This window comes from Cupressus sempervirens, chromosome 8 (genome assembly GCF_028749045.1).
Source record: "Cupressus sempervirens isolate cs-2001-9-10 chromosome 8, ASM2874904v1, whole genome shotgun sequence".
Lineage (NCBI taxonomy): Eukaryota > Viridiplantae > Streptophyta > Pinopsida > Cupressales > Cupressaceae > Cupressus > Cupressus sempervirens.
This window is the reverse complement of record NC_143125.1, coordinates 423,327,449-423,341,663: the sequence shown is the minus strand read 5'-3', so window position 1 is coordinate 423,341,663 and position 14,215 is coordinate 423,327,449. Positions and strand designations below refer to the sequence as shown.

The 14,215-nt window shown below is 34.8% G+C and overlaps 1 protein-coding gene across 1 annotated transcript in view; it reads left to right on the top strand.

Moving 5' to 3' along the window:
• Positions 1-6,715, top strand: part of LOC149543040 (myosin heavy chain, cardiac protein) — a 42,367-nt gene extending 35,652 nt beyond the window's left edge. The window contains exon 5 of the mRNA XM_089797973.1: positions 5,574-6,715. Within this exon, the coding sequence (XP_089654099.1) occupies positions 5,574-5,738 (165 nt within the window). The 3' untranslated portion in view covers positions 5,739-6,715. The remainder of the gene's footprint in view (positions 1-5,573) is intronic.
• Positions 6,716-14,215: the final 7,500 nt, after the last annotated feature.

Below are 14,215 nucleotides of genomic sequence, written 5' to 3'. Positions count from 1 at the left end.
CAGGAAATGTGCACAATCTAGGAGCAAAATTTTTTAGCCTCAAATTCTAACTGTGTCCAAACTGGACATATTTTATATGAAAGTAGGGGTTTTTGGGTTCTTTGAGCTTAATGGTGATGTTTGTTTGGGCTCAAAGTGCCTCGAAAATCAACAACCCCTTAGATTCAATACAAAAATCTTTTGAAAGCCACAAATTTGAAAATTGATGCCAAATCTCTCAAGAATAGAACAGGGGCATGAAGATCTGGAGCTCTGATACCATGTGAAAGAAAAAACACAGATTTGAAAGCCAAGCTAGACCTCTCATAAACAGAATGGGGGCATGAAGATCTGGAGTTCTGATACCATGTTGAAGTTGATAAAAGATCAATTCCACAGCTCCCAAGAATCACCTGTATGCAAACACCTGTCATAGAAAGAGAGAAGCAAAAGCTATGGAGGCTGGAATTCCCAAATCCATTTTTGAGACATTCCTGATGATAAAAAAAAAAAATTTGCTATAATCAAAATTGAATGAATAAAATTACAAAGAGATCAATCCTTATAAAAGGAGATCAAAACCCTAAGAGAAAACTAACCTAGGTTGCATGATAATAATTAATAAAACAATTAATTATTATAAGCCCAAAGTTTAGCTTAAGTAAACTAGAGATAATAAGTGACTTAATAATTAAATCAGTATGATTTAATTAATAAGAAAATACGTTATTACTCTAACAAGTTTTGGTAATGAGTGATGGGAGGGCATTGATTAATCTGAAAGCCAATACCTCATCAAAAATCTTGTGTGAGACATTTAACAATGTTATAGGGCACAAGTTCGTTTTTTACTGTCTTGTCACCATCCTTTGGTAGTTGTCTTACAATGTCCCTAGTGATATTGCTCTACGTTGCCGGACACGTCCTAGAGCCCTTTTCATTAGACATAAATGCATGCACTTGTGCGCTTGGATGTGGATGGGTGGGAATGAATACATGGTGCCAAAGATTTTGTTGAGCTTTGCACATATGCTTTTCCAATAGATTGGTGTTTGCTGGGAATTTTCATGTACAAGATGGTGCAAGGCTGGACTCCTTTTGGTGGGGCTAACAGAACGAAAACATTTTATAACATTCTTTGGAAAAATATATTCTTTAAGGGACTCTTTTCCGCATTGCAAGAACTGATCAGAAATTTTGGTGGTGGAGCCCTCCAAAAGGTTGTGGTCTGCCAAAGGAGCTGAAGAAGTGAAAACACACTACTTCCATGGCCTTCTATGGAAGGAATTAATCGAACAAAAGGAAAAACATATATTAGAAAAAATTAAACAATGATTTAATATTTTTATAATGACTAGTAAAAATCATATGTTTTAATTTATTAAGTTTATGCTTTTTAAATGGAATAAAATTAGTAGTTTTTTTATAAAAAGTTAATGAAAAACAAAATAATAATTAGTAATATTTTTTATTTTTATGGGTTTAAAATAAAGTGTAGTGTTCTTTTGTTTTTTTATGTTATTGAAAATAGGATTAAGTAGTTATATTTTTGAGCTATCAATTGCCATTTAATATTTATCTTTGGCATTTGGCAATGACCAATAATGAAGTATCATACTATTAAAACTATTATTTTATACACACACACCCAAACATATCCAAACCCTCAATTTTCTTTTTGCATGCATACACGTGCTGGGTTCTCGTATCCGCATCCAAACTGGTGACTAAGAAATTGCTACCAAGAGAATGAGCATCAATGGCCTCTGCATAGACCTGCTATAGGTCCTTACTAATTCTATGGTGTTTCTCTTGTAGAATTCTGCAGGAATGTCATCAGCCCCAGGCGACTTCTCATTTTTAAGAGAGAATTGCACGTATAATCCCATCCCTAGATATGTTTCTGTTAAGTTGCTTTGTTACATCACTGGAAATCTATTAAGGAATGATTCTTTTGCAGCAGTCCTTAGCCTTTATGCAGCCATATCATTTTACCCTCAGACGAAATGACTTCTTTTTATAAGGGGAAGAATTAATTGACTATTTCTTTTGGTTCTTTTACCATCCAACCCTAATTCAAAATTCCATCAATGCTCTCTTCAATATCTCTTAGTTTGATATAAATGAAGAAAAATCTTGATCCTTTGTCACCATGAGAAGCTGATTCATTTTGGATCCAATTCTCATTCCTTGAGTTATCTTAGTTTGGAGAATTCTGAGGCTGTGTTTATTGGATCCATGTCATTAATTAGGACCTCATTAGCAAGTTCATTTTTTAAGGAATGTTCAAGAGAACAAAGCTTATATGGAAGAGCCAACTCTGCTTTTATTTCACCTTTTCTTTTCAATGGTTTGAAACATTATAAACCTCAATCTCCAGTGACATGATCTAAATGTGGTATGAAATGATGAATTATTGATTCAGTCATTTTTTTTGTGTCCCCTAGCTTTGACTTTCTTTGCAAGTTGCAACTACTAGCTCATGATTTGTTTCATCAACAGACAATGAGAAAAGAACAATATATTAGTATAAACTTTAAATAATTCAGTATCCAGTCACATGACCAAAAGGTATGAAAAATGAGTTGCATTATTGATGCAATGTGAATATGCCCTTAAGTCTGATATAGAACTGTTCGGCCTAAAAATTACAATGTCATATTGTGAACGGTTCCTTCTAATTCGCTCAAGGTATTGCAGGTGAAAAGAAGAAATATGTTTACAACCATATAAACAAATGGGAACCACAGGCAGGAATTTGTGTTCTGCCAAACTAAACAAATCTGGAAATACCAAAATACTGAAATATTTAATGAAGTAGTGTAAAATTTATAGCAACTGATTTCAGTCCTTTACAAGTTTTGATGTGGTAAAGAGGATGGTGACAAGTGACATCAACTTGACGGTGAAGATGAGAAATTTTTGTTGTCATTACAAGCTTGAACGAAGACAGCATCTATTGTTTGTACACTTATACCAAACTCACACTAACCCAAATTTTTGGATTCTGTATATTTCAAAAAACATAAAAAATCTAGACATTGAAGTCAATAAAAAAATAAAACAATTACAAAGATGGCAAGTGCTCAAGACCATGCCTAAACTGTGCCAAGCTTCCTTTCTCGGAATCTCTTTCAGACTGGTAAGAGATGTTGATGAACCCACATCAGGGAATGGTGCACACAATTCAGTGTATTCAATCATTGTTGTGACTGAACTCTAGCTTCAATTTACTGGACTCAGAAGTTGTCTTATATTAAGGAAATCATTAGTATGTTGAATGCTCCTTAAATTCGAATATCCATGTTTCTGAAGAATATTTTTAAATGTTTAGAAAATTGCAAAGTTTATCCCTTAGTCGAGCTTTTAAATTTGTTTAGGTAGCCATGGTTTTGTCAAGTCCAATGTTTTCAACTTTGGTCATGACAAAAAGAGTTGTAAACTTGCATTGTTATTTTAATAAATAAAGTTGTTTCTGAAACTTGTGGATATTACTGATTAAGGATTGTATTGGTGTCATTCTTGATTGAAGTTGTACAATTTCAAATGTTTTTGTTTTGAAAACTTCTTTCTTCATTTATTTCTCTATTGGTTACAGACTAGAATAATGAATGTTTAGAATACTGTTCTCATCCATTTTGTAGACATTTGCGGTCATCTTGTCGTAAAAGTTTGAGCCATGTTACTTTCACCCATCTAAGATTTGTTGAAGAAATTTCACCATAGAAGTTCTGTATTTTGTTTCCAAATATAGGAATAAACACTTTTAATCAGGGCCACAAACCAGTGAGGCCACATATTAGGAAACCTCCACTCCAACATGAGCACTCAACAATAACATCCCAGCAGGGGTTTGAACCTTGGTGCCAAGATTCAGAATACCAGGATTAGCCATCACACTAGGCCATTACTGGCACCGTACCAGTTCTGTATGAGTTGCAAATTGAGGAGGTGATTATATAAGATCAATCTGTAATTTGAAAATTACGTGACCATTATTACGAATTACAACAATTTAAATTTCTCCTTTGAAGCTTAAAAAATGAATGCATTGTATTGTAGAGGGTTGATAACATTACAAGATTTGCTGAAGTTCAATGTTCCAATCCCTTTCCCAACTTCTTATCAATGGAATAGTAATGATGCAGGCGACATGACTTGACCACTTGATACATCTGAATTTAGGTTTGCTTTTGACTTAGTTTATTGCCTCATTTAGAGTTTGTTCGTTCCCAAAACCACAGATTGGAAATCCAAGAGCTTGCCACTTCTTTAGTAGGATTCTGCACTTCACAGGTCTGGTACATTGGAGGCTTTCTAAGATAGGTTTCTACTTTCTGAAGAATTGGCCCTTGATGTAAAGCATGCACTTGTCAGAATCTTTTGTAAATTCTTACTCATGAAAGTTGTTGGCGCCTCTTCTATTAAGAGGGAATTGGTTGGGATCAAAGTAGGTACAGACCTAGTTTCATGGTACATTTATGTTGAGGAGATTGTAACAAGGAAGGTCCTTGAAAGAAATGATACTGAGCGACAGTGACATGTATGTTTTGTAGAGCGATTTATTGGTTTTTCCCCATCAATGCACCTTGTGATGAGCTAGAGCTTGGTAGTGATGAAAACTTGGAGAGCTTCCAATTAAGGATTTAGAGGACTACTGGTCACATGACTTATAGATGAGCCAAAGATTTTAAATGAGTCTTTGGATTGTGATCAAGGATTGAAAGGATTCAAATGTCATTATTGGCAGTATTGGTTTGCACCATATTTTTTTTTTCATTTTTCCTTGATTCAATATCTTCACATGCTTAGGCTTTGAACATCGTAGTGTATAAAGTACGAGTACATGGTAGTTTCTAAATTTCAAAATACATTTGTATTCAACATTTTTTTAACATTATAGAGACTAGACTTTGGCAACATTGGCTCATTTATGATACAAACTTTAATGTTAATTGATTTTATTGGTGAGGTGTCTTTAGGGAAGTCTCTCCATGTCAAGGAAAGGCTAAAACAATGGGAGAGGAATCCCCCATCAAAGGGCTTGATGGATGAGAGAAGATTCCATTGGAAAAGAAGGGAGAGGGGTTCTATTAACAATGTAGGGAATGGGGACTCGTCCAATAGGGTGAGCTCTCTGTTAGATTGAGGACAGAGTACTCAAGTTGAGAGAGCTAGTCTTTTCTCCTCCACTGTCAGACACGTTTTTGCATTCCATTGCTTCCAAAATTTTGAAAATGCTGCAATTGTACTTGTACCAATGCAAAGATTACTGGGTGCATCAGTATTTTTTCCCATGCACATTAAGAAGGCATTGGCTCAACCCCTTTTAGCAAATTAAAGGGCTATCAGGGAATATGATAGAGTTAATTTACTTCCCACTCATAATGTTTTATTATTTGATTTGAGAACATTTAGTAATTTAGAGTTACCTATCCATTTCTTTCTTTCTGTGCAGACTTAATGCTAGAAAGCTTATGCTTTATTTACTATCACATATTCTCTGCTGTTGAGTTTGTTTATTTGTCATTCTATAGGGATATCCATGATCACACATTTGTTAATAACCTATCCATGACCCTTGTATTTTGCAGATTGGTGAAAGAAGAGAGAAGGCAATCAAAGAGTTGCGAGAAAATTTACAGATGAGAGAAAATGCAAGTGCTTCAACAGACAAACAGACTTTCTGGGAAAGTTCAGGTTTCAAATTTATGGTTTCTATGTCAATGGTAATCTTAGTTATCTTTTCAAAGCGTTGAGAACTAGGCTTAGTTCATGCACTAAGCATTAGAAAAGTTTTTTATGGTTATCAGTGGCCACGTCATGTATATCAGCCTAAATTTAGTAAGCAGAAGCACTATATACTAAAATGACAACTGCACTGTATAATGAGAATTGTTATATAATGTCACCTCCCTCACACTCATGCTTAGGAGGCAAGTGAGATGGCAGTCTCACTGCACATATCAGGTTAGTTTTAAAGCTCTGCTGGAAAGAGGACTATTTTTGTACTCGTAAGGATTCGTCTTCAGACCATGATCGTATCAATGCAATGTAAGCCAACACTAAGGATTAAGTGTCAAACATATTTACATACAAGGTTCAGATTTTGAGGTTTAGAATTAATACATGATGTGCTCATTCATCTGTGCTCATGCATTATCGATTGTTTCTAGTGTCAAAGTGCAGAAGATAACAAACAATGATATGGCAGTTGTCAATCTTCTTAGATTTGTGATACTGCTGAAAATCTATCCAGAAAGGTATTTATAGGCAAGTTTTCAGAAGAGAACGGTGTTTTTGAGCAACTACCAGACTGTTAAATTATTCGTTGTGGCATGACCGCAGTGCTGCATCTGGAAGAACTGAATGAGATGTTGGATGGCAGCACTGGCTAAAGCTGAATGTAAATTATCCTCAAAAGACATCCGAGGAATGAAGACCAATCGTTGTATAATAAATTGACATTGTCATTGTCATTATTTTTAGCAATCTCTCTCTCCCCCTACCCCTCTGTATATTTTTTTTTGGCAGAATTGTTGCTGTGTAAAGCCTTGAAAAACTGCGGCACCAATAATTTTCAGCACCTCTGATGAAAGACGTAATAAATATTTCAATTGAATAGGTAAGTGGATGAAACACGATGCCACGCGTGAACATATATGTTAGCCTGCAAATTTGGCTTGTGTTACAAATATTGTAAATTGTTTTTAGAAAGTTTAAAGCAGTTAGATAATTATTGGTGTACCTTGACTGAAGGCTTAATCATTAACATACAGGCTTGGGGTGGCGTGCCCTTGATAAAATTTGGGCGGGTGACCCTTTTAGCGCCATCATAAATTGCGGTATCATAAAATGTTATCCTTGCGTCCAATTCAATCACCATATACTGTGCAAGTATTCAAAAACTAGTTTATATGTGAAAATAATTGATTGATCATCTAATTTCTTGAAAATAAATGAATTGCAGAGAACCGAGTGTGAAAAAACTGAAGGCCTCTCTAAAAGTATTATTGGTATTGTTTTGTTAAGATAACGTGGAATGATTATAAAGGAAATTAATTGAGATACTTATTTTCCGTTGTTTGAAACCTTAAGCTGTTAATTATCTGAAATTTATTGGCCCTTCTTACCATATTTGAAAAGAGCACTTGAGGCTTGTGCATTCATTAACACGAGTAAAGTGGAGGTATCTGGGGTGTTTGGAGTGGGGGGCTTTACTGCAGTTTGTGATCTTAAGGAGAAGAAGTATGGAGGACATGATTTATAAATGAAAAAATCGAAATTTGTATTCTTCCCCATGTTGTTATTGGTGCGGCCATGATAATCACCATCTTCTCGATGTAAAATGAAAGCAAATACAACTGTAAATTTACATGGCGTCCTTGTTAATCCTAGATTTGCATCACTGTGGATTGAAATGGCCAAGCTTTTACCGCCGATGCCCTTGATCATTTACCTGTTTAATCATAAGTGGTAAACACCAAATGCCAATCATATTGTTGTAGTAATCAGCATTATTGAGTTTGGTGGATGGAGATGGCATATTCCAAAGGCGAAGATGCAGAAAGAGGCCTACCAGAAGTCCCATCACGGGGAGTCTGGGAAGCAGGTAACTAATGACAAAGAGTGACAGTAGTTTATGGTGCATGCAAGCTCAAGTTGCCTGGAGGAGGAAATCCAAGCTCGAAGCAATTTGTGGTATACTAAATGTAAACCTTTGCCTTCAAATGATTTAGGAAACATTTTAGTGGCTGTTGGTTCCCAATGCAAAATCTCAATGAATTGCAACATTCGATTTCATGCAAGTTTTCGCATTACCAGGACAGATTTGGTAGAGGTCTAGCAAAGAGGAGTGATATGAATTGGAAATCTAGAGGTTTTTTTTATAAATACTGCATGTAAGTTACATCGAACGAATAAGAAACTCGATGCAAAGAGCTCTTGGATGGATAACTGGTTCAGAGTTATAGGGATGGCTTGGAGGATACGTGGGATGTGATAACTGTTGAGGTGGATCCGGTGCGAACACATTCTTGATGGCTTCCAGTTCCTAGTTTTATCGCCCTAGTACTTTACAAGTGCATTTGAGATGGTAGGAGAAGACTATCAAATGAAGGTGTAATGGTTGCACTGACAGTAAGCTTTGTTAACTAATATTTTGACTTGTATCAAATGTAAGTGCAAAAGTTAAACTGATATAATGTCAAACTAATATATTAGAAGATAGAAATTGAAAGAACGATAATTTGGGGCCATGTCTATGCTGACATCAAAATGATAATTTTAAAATAAATTTAAATTTAAGATACAGTTTTAAAATAATTTTTAATTTAATTTAAAAAAATACTAAAATGTCGATTTGATGCTGGCATAGACATTGATCATTTTGGGGCTATAGAGGGAAGTGGGTCTATATTTTGAGTGGATAACCTCTATTTTTAATATATATTAATGCAAATCTTAAGTGGACTTGATGCTAACCTTAATCTTAATTCAATTGTATTCTTAATGCAACCATTAAAATAAAATAGATGGTACATATTTTCTTTATTGGTAAAATGGTACGTCTTTAATTCAAATCGGATTTTAAACATGGTTCGAACCAAATGCCAAATGGTGTTGCATTTGGGGAGTTACCTCAATTGATAAACATAATGTCTATCAAAACCCATTAACATGTTACAATAAGTCATCATTGAACTTTTGCATGTCCTTTATTGTGAGAAGATAGTAACATTTTGAGAGTTCCCATATTCTTCAATCACATGTCTTTCTTCCTTGTGACAACCTTCCAATCTTATTCGGTGGTTCAACACTTGATGCTTTTTGGCCCCTTTGTGTTACATCCCTTTCCCCTCATCCAAATAGTCAGTGGGATCTAACCTATCAAATTGATTTCATTATTGTACTATTTTCAACAATATGTTGTCCTCTTCTATGCTGAAAATCCTATCCAAGGCCATTAGAGTTTGTTGATCTACTCCATTACAACCTTTCTTTTCCGTAGAAACTTTTGAGTAGCTATCTTGGCAGACATCTTTCTCAATGAATAATGAAGGGGGTACACCTCTTTCCACCAAGTAGCTAGTTTGTCAAATTTATGTTTGACACAGAGCAACAATATTCCCTGTTTAGAAACATCTACATTACCTAAAGGAATCCTTTAAGTATCCATTTCCACAAAAAATTGGCCACAAGTAGTATGCAAATAATGTAAAGAACCCTCATTTGTAACCAAGTATCTTCCCTAATACTTAACATTAACCACAAAGAAATATTCAAATTAATATTGTACAAGAAAACTTGGAAGTCTTACCTAGATTGGAAGTCTATCTAATGATTTAGTGATTATATTGAAGGCTGGGTACTAGGATTTAAGCATTAGTAAGTTATGAAGGCACAATGCTTGGTGAAAGTTTTGCAAATGGGGTTGCAAGTAGAGTGGGTTTAACCACGGAGGAAACTCTGTAGTTAAGTGCGCTCAAGTTGGAGTAGTACTGGGATGGGTGATCTCTTGAGAAATCTTGGTGCTTCAACTCTGCGAGCATCACTTAGATCCAATGAGTGCCAAGAACTCCATTTATTCTCATGAGAGTTGGATTCGTGTGAATCGCTACACATGAAACATGGATCAAGAGTTTGACTCAAAAACTACACAATTGAATCCTCATAGCATTATCACAATTTGACTTGTGAAAAATTTCTCCTACTTATCAGTTGACAAGCTTAGCTAAGCGCACTCAAGCTGGAGTAGTATTGAGATGGGTGACCACTTGGGAAGTCTAGGTGCTACACCTCAATGAGCATCACCTAGATCCAATGAGTGCTAAGTATTCCATTTATTCTCATAAGAGATGCATTTGTGCAAATCATTACTTATGAAACATGGGTCAATGAGTTTGACTCAAAATTTACATAGTTAAATCCTAATAACAATATCACAATTTGATTTGTGAAAAATATCTCCTACTTATCAATTAGTAAGTTCTTCCATTGAAACTGAGTCACTGTATCATCCTAAAAAGTAAGTGCTTATAATTAGACGCCCAATTCAACCTCATTTTAGCATATGTGGGTTCCTACATTGATTTCACCCCTCCTAGTGCTCATTGAACCTTTAAATTAATATTATTAGTCCCGTGTTAATTCAAAGTCACCAAATATGGATACAAGACCTTATTTTTAGTTGTGCTCCTTTGATATTTCTTATATTCCATCATTTATTAGCCTACATGGGCCCTATGTTACCATTTGCAACTTTTATACTTCTCGACCTGAAAATCTGTTTTGCCTCTTCCATCATCTTTTCACCTTCTTCGACTTTCCAATTGACTTTGGGACTATTTCCTTGGGTTTAGAGGATATTGGGTGTTGTGTATTCACGTATAGAATGCCTTGGGTGTTCTATACCCCAAAATTTGTGCCTAAACTTGAATTGGGGCTTCATTGTGTTTTAATGGGAACTTGAATCATGTGGTTAATCGTGATCAATTTTGGATCTCAAATTGTTGTGAAAGGAATATAAGTGGCCTATCTTTCCTCATTTTGGTAAGAGGAACTATGATCAAGATTTCAAGAGCTCTTCTACAATGTTGCATCCAAGCATTCTCAAGGTCTTCAAGTCTAAGTCTTCAAGCCTTAAAAGCATCACTCTTCTCCTTCATCAAACATGGTGGAGAATTGCAACATTCATGAAGCAACATCTTGTCTTTCATGGTTTCCTTTGATATTTTTATGTGGTGTCAAAGGCTATTGCATTAACACTTTTTCCTTACATCAAAAGAAGCATTGCAGTATCAAGGTATAAAGTAATTTATGATTAAGATCTAGCCTCTATTTCATATCAACATACTTTCCTTATGCAATTTTGTTTCATTTTCAAGGTGAATTCCCAAATAAGGGTTTGACCAAGACAAATCCCTTTCTACTACCCATTTCCCATTTTTCCATGCATAGAAATAAGTAGATCTATTGGGACTTAATTTGACAATTGTGAGACCTATAACTTTAACAATGAGATTTTCAAACAAATTCATTGGGTATACATTGCCTTTGGATACATGCATTTGGGAACATAATGCCCAAGACATTTTGTACCTACAAAAACTAGTCCAAATTTAGAGTGCAGGTCAGTATTGCCTTCTAGTTTTTGTTTTAGGTCATTATAGGTGTGTGTCTATTTTTCATCAGTTTGGATTTTTGAAAAAAAGATGTCATATTTTCTTATTTGATTGTCTATTTTGCATTATTATATTATTTCCCCTCAGGTTCATCTTATCTCATTATCAACGAAGTATCATTGACTCATTTAGTGCTTAAGTTTTACTTGAGCATATTTTTTCCATCCTCCGTTTGATAGGAAATTGGATTAACCACCTATCTTTCCTTTTTCTATTATATAATTTGACGAACCCAACATGACAACTTGCCAGTTCAATTGTCCCTCCTCTTCTTTCTTCTCAACTAGTGCTTCTTTCTGTACCACATCTCTGGTAAATTATTGGAAATAAATATGATTGGTAGTAGAACAATTCTGTGCTACTTGTGACAAGATTATTTTTGGGAACTTCTTCAAACTTCTTTCACTTATCATAAAGCATTACATAACCATTGAGAACCATGCCTCTTCCACCTCTTATGCAAACTAATTCATCTTTTGTACTTGAATACATGAATGCGACCAATAAAAAAGTTCATATTGTGATTTCTCAAGATGAGCCACCTTCTAAAGAAATTCAAGATCATTACGATTCACTTGTGGTTTCTCTTATCGATGGTAATCTTATTCAAAGAACTTTAATTGATAATGGACTAGTCTTAATGTGTGCAACATTGAGTTGGTGCACAAGTTCAAGGTGGATACTTCATTGATTAAACTTGATTCTATTCGTATCCATGCCTTTGATAATGTTGCTTAAAAAATATTAGGTATTATAACTTTACTTGTTAAGGTAGGTCCTCTTACTTTACCTACACCTATTCATGTCATTCTCGATTCTCACTTATAATATTCTATTAGGATGACCATGGCTACATGTCATGCAAGCTATTCCTTCAATGCTTCATTGCAAAGTGAAGTTTATGTACAACAACATCATGTATACCCTTGTTGATGATAAATCACAAAGTTGCTTACGACCCGAATCTTATTCTCCACCCATTCCTATACCATTTCAACAAAATATATATTCTCCTTTGACAAATACTTATTCTCCTAGAAATCCCCTTGTAGAAGATGATTATGGCTCATTAGACTTTACATCGTCTTTTGTTGGCAAATACAAAGTTCCTAGGTATAACACAAGACCCTTTAAAGGGTCTAGTGTGTTACTTTTTTCAACTTGCTTCTCTTAACATTTCAACTAATAACCTTCAAAATGGTTTAGGATGTGCAAACCAAAGCATTGAGACTCATAGGGAACCTATATCCCACCTACCTATGAAAGGGTTTAGTCTTGAGCCTTTGTGTACATCCCTTTGCTTATCATCTAACACTTCTACTATGCCTAGCTTTAATCAAGAAGCTATTTTGTCTAACTTTATTTTATGCCTAGTTGAGTACTTGACCTAAACGAAAGAGTAAACATAATCAAAACCTTATGGATCTTTTTTTTTAACATATATTATTGATATCATGACCACTCTACTAATGAATGTTAAGCTTTGCATCACAAAATTCTTAAACTCATTGATTATGACATCATTCACATAACATGTTGCATTGAGCTAACTCCAATTAAAATCACTTTGAATAACATTTAAGTTTCTATTATGTTGCTCCACACTATGTGACATTATTATCCTCTCCATTAGGGGCTCAATGTTCATTCAAGGTGGTACCACTTTAAGTGCAACTATACTTTGTGAGTAACATAATAGCTCTTTTTTCTTTTATCTTTGTCTCCACACTTGGGGGTCAAGGGTAATTTTTCAATCTCCCATCCTCTCTAAGGATCCATTTTTCTCTTGGTTTAGTGGTACTTGTTCATTATGTGATGTCCTCTTTATATGGAATTGTTTATTTTGATCATGAGCCCTGTCTTATGAAAGAGGTGTGTATACATTCTCTTCCTTGTTTGCATTTTATGCACATAATGAAATCCCTTACTTGGGGGATAAATTGTGTCATCCTTCACTAAGAATCGCTTTGGCTATCAATGGGTAAGGTCTTATTATTCTACTCTTTTGGCCAATGATGTTATCCTTGATTAAAATGATCTTTTCAACATCCTTCAAAAGGATCCCTTTACACTTATTGCATGCAATCTCTTTGCATTCGTCCCTTTATTGACCTCAAAAGAGATGTGACCTCTTTTACTGGGGCTATTTCTTAGAGGATGCCTCCTCAGTGCTAAAGGTGCTTTATCCTTGTTCTTATTTTTCTTAAGATGTCAAAACAATCCTATTTTTCCAAATTAAGGGGGTAGGACATATATGGCCTTCTTATTGCAAGTATTTTGATAACTTCAAGCATTTCAGGTAGAGTACATAAGCATAACAATATATGCCAAGGCCATATGACTCTTCTTTACACACATTTTTAGGATTGGTTGACTAGCATTTAACACATTTTTTTGGGACCATTTGACCTCTCCTTTGCATACATATTTAGGATTGGTTGACTAGCATAACATAATTTTCTAGACCATTAAACTCTCATTTTCATAGATTTTTATGAGTTGACTAGCATGTACTAGATCATTATTCCCTCTTTAGATTTTTAGATGGGTGAATCTAGCCAAACCTAAACTAATAGATTATTTACTTTATCCCCTTTTTCTTTTCTCTCTCATGAATCACTTAACACATCACAAATAGATAATGTGTCTTATCCATGCTTCTATTCTCCTCTTCCCCATGATCCATACTTTAATAGAATTTTCTAGTAGATTAAATCATGGAGTCTTGTCTTCTCTTTCCATGTGTTCGCTTGTGCTTTCACAATAGCTTTCTGAGAATGATGCTAGTATTGACACCTTTTTTTATTGGGGGTCTCCTCAACTAGTTCACTTGAAATCTTAGTAAGCTTTAGGCTTTTGTTTTTTGTTTAATGTGTCCAAGCACATGGTTGTACAAGTTAAGATCTTATGTTTCTAGGTTTGTGTCCCTAAATTTAATGATATAATATCTCTTTGTTGTTTGTCCATGAATATTCACATCTTTGTCACTTTCTTTTACTTTACCATGACGATGAGGCAAACTCATCCTTTCACTAAAGCAAGGGCTAAATGTA